This window comes from Mangifera indica, chromosome 16 (genome assembly GCF_011075055.1).
Source record: "Mangifera indica cultivar Alphonso chromosome 16, CATAS_Mindica_2.1, whole genome shotgun sequence".
Lineage (NCBI taxonomy): Eukaryota > Viridiplantae > Streptophyta > Magnoliopsida > Sapindales > Anacardiaceae > Mangifera > Mangifera indica.
The window spans coordinates 9,155,311-9,160,142 of NC_058152.1; the positions used below are offsets into that span (position 1 = coordinate 9,155,311).

The window sequence follows — 4,832 nt, forward strand, 5'->3', positions numbered from 1 at the left end:
TACAAAATTATATTTAATACAAATTTTCACCCAACTTTTTAAATATAAAATAAATTAATTTTCTTCACCAACATGATAATTAATTAATTAATTAATTACCTGAAATTATATTTTCAATTAAAGAATAAAAAATTTAATTATACTATTCCAAATGGTTGGAGTAGTGCTTTCACAAATACAATCTCTCTACTAGATGGATGACTCCCAAAATCATATATAAGATGATGCATTCTAACAAATATGACTTGAATCATATAGTCAAAATTGCAGTTGGGATGGCACAATCCAACCAATCACACTCATGACAATGTGATCTGACAAATATTATAATAAGATTTGTTGGCTGAATATAAGATTTAATATCAATCCATACTTAAGAAGACTAAAATCTTGAAAAAAACAAACTATTGTTAGCATTTGTCCTCTATGTTTTGATCAAATAAGCCCTCCCTGCATTTCAACTAGTTGTAATCATTTGCAAAACCCCATTTTGTTTTAACGATGATCATGATGTGAAATGAAGACGATAACTCAAACTGAAAATCAATGCCATTTTTAGGCCTTAATAGTTCTTACAACAATTCTACATAGTTGATCTACATTATTGTCTCAACCTTATGTTTCACAATCTCTCCAATCTATGTCAGTGGGACTTTACACACAACACAAGTACAATTATGATGAACACTGAAGATTACCTTGATTCAAAGCTGTTGGTTTCAGAGACTCGTAAAAATGATCTTCGCCACCAAATCTGGAAGGATTTGCTCAGGTTGGGGCATTCAGTACCATGCTTGGAGAAACACCGGAACCATTCCATAAACAACACATACTGCTGCTTCAGTGGAAGTGTAAGGAGTGTCTGACCCATGGCTTCCTCTAGCGTCTTCATTTCGAGCCCTTTTTTGCGTCTCTGCAGCCAACCAAAGTCTGATAGCATAGGGCCAAACCATGCTTGAAAAAGCGCTGATCTTGCTTCCGCCGGGCAGTGCAGTTTCCGTGTCCCCATTGCAATAAACAAATTTGCTGAAACCCGGCTGAGTTCATATCTAATCATTGGAGATGCATTCTCGTGCAATTTAAGTAGTTTTCCTTGATCTGCCCACAAATCTACAAATTCTTCTCCCATCTGCCGTTCTAGCAGGATCTCTAATAGCCAATTGATATTATCAACCTGTCTAGAGATGCGCTCAATCAAAGGCTTATTCTTCCCTTCTTTTGCCACTTTCTCCTGGGGGTAAGTGCCAGCAGCCTCATCAAATAGGTTCACTAGTGAACCCAGACAGGACTGACAAATGGCATAGAAATCCTCCCTGTTTAGGTCAGGTTGGTCCTTCTCGTAAACTGAGCTTCTGCACAGGATACCCTTGACTAATGACTTCAGCTCATTTCTAGCATTAGCATCAGAGCATGTCGTGATGGACCAAACAAGCTGCTGGGCTAAATTTCGTTGGGAGTCTCCAGCATCATGCAAATATAGTCTGGCCAAAATGTCTCTAGTTGTTACCTCATCAAACTTGAATCTTGTAAAGAGGCTCCTCAATTTTTCCTCTTCTTCCTCATTCCAAGGAACAGCCTCAAGGTAATTTAGACAGGCCGAAACACCTTTAGTAAACATGATTCCAGCCGATACCTAGCAGAATTTTAAAATATCTCATTAGCATTCTGTTTATCACTAAAAAAAAAGTCAAAGTGCTATACAGAGAAATAATAGCTAATAATTCAAAGATCAACAATAATGTTTGAAAAAAACTTTCAATAAACGTTACGGCACAACTGAATAATTTTCTCATACAAACTTATAATCTAGAAGTTTTCATTTTTTACTTCCAGAGATTGGTAAGATTCAAATTCTTAAAAAAGATTCATCTACATTCCAATTCTAGGGAAATAAAGTCAGAAGAAGTGAGGGCATAAATGTTGTTTTTCCATGGGCAACTTTATCGTGGTTCAATTCTATTCAATATTATCAAGGCATTTACATATTATGACATGTTCTATACAAGCATAAGCCAGCTATTCGAAAGCAGAACCCTGAATAGAATATCATTTTCCTTCATCAAAATGTACATAGCCATCAAATCGGAACTTTACAGAATTACATCCCAGGATCAGAGTTTAGTAACCCAATACTGTGCATACAAGTTTTAGCAAAAAACTTTATTGTAAAGCCTATCTAATGCACCAAATGTGCCACTCATATTCCATAAGAACCAAACTGGGTGCAATCATGTTCAAATTGATAGAAACCCTAAATAAATCTAAAACAAATGCATAAACACAGAACTAAAGTACTAGAAAAATTAATTACAAAAAAATATATGGTAGGATCAAGTCAGTTTCAGAATTATAAGCTTACTCTGCCTAGTGCCAATTCAAATCGAGGCAAAGCAGCTACTTGTGAGACAATAGTTATTATTCCTTCATAAATAAAAGAAGCAATTTTTGCACCCATATAGTTTACACTCTTCTTTTTCATTACTTTCCTCTCTTTCTTTATTTTTTATAATTAATTGATATAAATTAGGTTTTCATGTATACATAAGGAGAAAGCCAAAACTTAAGAAGAGACATTTTCACTTTTTTTTCTAGTGGTTGCATTGAATTAATGCAGTTTTAAGAAATTCTTCAGCACTCAAAAGTATTTTCAACTTCTATAACCAAAAACCAAAGATTTGTGATAAATTGCATAACTTTCAGCAAAACTCACATTACCATACGCTTAGTAAGTGGTGCAGCCAGTGGAAAAGAATAAATCTACTAATTTTATATAAGTCCAAGTTTTGGTAGCTTGTGAGTTTTTCATACAATTTTCAATACACCAAGATTTACATAATTATGAACATTGAGTTGCCATTAATCTAGAACTAAATCAATTATTCAATTTTAAGTCGAAGTGCTACTAAAGAAATTAAAATTATGTTTAAATGTCATTAGTATCAAATATAGCAAAAGGTTTCTCAGGAGAGCTCAATTGCATTAAGTGTCAGGGTTGTGTTTTGTGTCAGGGTATCATTATAGCACAAGGTTCCTCAAGAATGCAATTAAGTGTAAGGGTTTTGTCAAAAATGTTGTTATTATTAATAACAGGATCATCAAACTTATAACAACAGAAATGACACAAAATTTAGAACTTACAGCAACACTAACAATACCGTAGAGTGTCAGGCTTATAACACTAGCACAAATTATAACATAGAATGTCCGACTTATAACACTAAAGACAGACAAGCACACAAGCCAAATATCATAGAGTGTCCGCCTTATAACATAGAATGACCTCTAATCCAAACAAGCACACAAAACTTATCCTAAGATGCTTCCATATAACCAAATATCCATGAAATGCTCAATTTTTTTGCACACAATCCAAACCTCAAAAATCCTAAAGATATATTACATAGCTAAACTTGCCCACAGAACAACATTTGCCACAAAACCCTGGCACAAAAACTTGGAAACAACAAACACAAAGTTTAATAACAAATTAAAAATTAAGAAAAAAAAAAAAACTAACCTCAAGTATGTCAATACATCTATAAACTCCAATCTTCAATAATCTCTTAATGAGATTCTCATTGTCCTCAAACATGAGCTCAATCGTTTGCCTAAACACCCCCAAATTCTCCACATCTGGCACTTCAATCCTACAAACAGTTCTCGTTTTTTCAAAAAGCCTACCATTGTCTTTATTTTTATCATTTTTATTATTCTTCTTATTAAACTCCTGAATTAAATCCGCGAAAACTACCGAATTCGAGCACAAAACCCCTGAGTTCATCTCTAAAACCAAACACCCGCCATGTCTCCCCTTCAATTTCAACCTCAAGTCATACAAATCCCCATCTACAGAGCCTGAACCCGACCCGGACCGATTTTCCGAACTTGATGAGTTCGAGCAAGCGCCCTCGTTCGGGGCCCTGAATGAGCCCGATCTCGATCTGGGCACTGTTATATCGGCAGCCGGAGACTGGGTTTGACTTGGCCCAAGTTCCAGCATTGACCCAACGGTCAGATCCGAGTCAATAGGCGAGACTCGACCCGGTGACAAGATCCGACGCGGGTCGATCCGATTCACGAGGTTCATGTTCAACCCCGATTTGGAGCTCTGCGGGGATGCATGGGGGAGGGAATCGGGACAGGGTTTGGGAACCGAGACGGGTTTCGGGCACCGGGTCTTGAGGTTTTCGGGGCTGGCAGGCGGTACGGCGAAGGAGCAACACCAAGATCTCTGGCGAGACTTGACAGTGATTGAGCGACGGCGAGCGGAATCGCCCATTTGAGGGGGAGGGCAGTAGTCAGAAAGCGAGTTGGGAGAGAGTGAGCGAAGAAGAGAAGAGAGAGTAGTGAGCGTCGTTGTTTCCTGTTTTGAGACGGTCAGTGGTACACACACAAAGGGAAATGATTTCTCCAGGTCCAGTGAAGACCGAAGAATGACGGAAGTGTCTTTTTTTAATTATTATTATTGTTATGATGCTTTCGTTTTTGGCCTTTTTTTCTTGGGAATTGTGGTGAGGGTTTCGGGGGGCTTTGCTTTGGCGATAAAAATAAGGAAATTGTTTAGATTTTATTATTATTTTATTTTTGAAGTTTGGATGGATGGAAATATTCCATAATGTTACTAAAAAATGGCATGAATTATTATTATTATTATTATTATTATTATTATTATTATTTCTAGGACAACTTAGTAAAAATCAAACATAATTTATTGACTTAAATGAAGATGAATTTGGACATTGATGTTGACTTGACTTTCATCCTAACAATGTAAAATATAATGTTGTGAAATCAGTAAAATTGACAACTCAAAAGCAATTTATCACATTCAT

The 4,832-nt window shown here is 36.2% G+C and overlaps 1 protein-coding gene across 1 annotated transcript; it reads right to left on the reverse strand.

Moving 5' to 3' along the window:
- Nucleotides 1-531: 531 nt before the first annotated feature.
- LOC123199442 (BTB/POZ domain-containing protein At2g13690) lies at nucleotides 532-4,517 on the reverse strand. Its single transcript, XM_044614449.1, has 2 exons — nucleotides 3,518-4,517; nucleotides 532-1,633 (listed from the first exon to the last, which is right to left on the reverse strand). The coding sequence occupies exons 1-2, from the start codon at nucleotides 4,277-4,279 to the stop codon at nucleotides 695-697; spliced, it is 1,701 nt and encodes a 566-aa protein (XP_044470384.1). The 5' UTR covers nucleotides 4,280-4,517; the 3' UTR covers nucleotides 532-694.
- Between the last annotated feature and the right edge of the window lie 315 nt (nucleotides 4,518-4,832).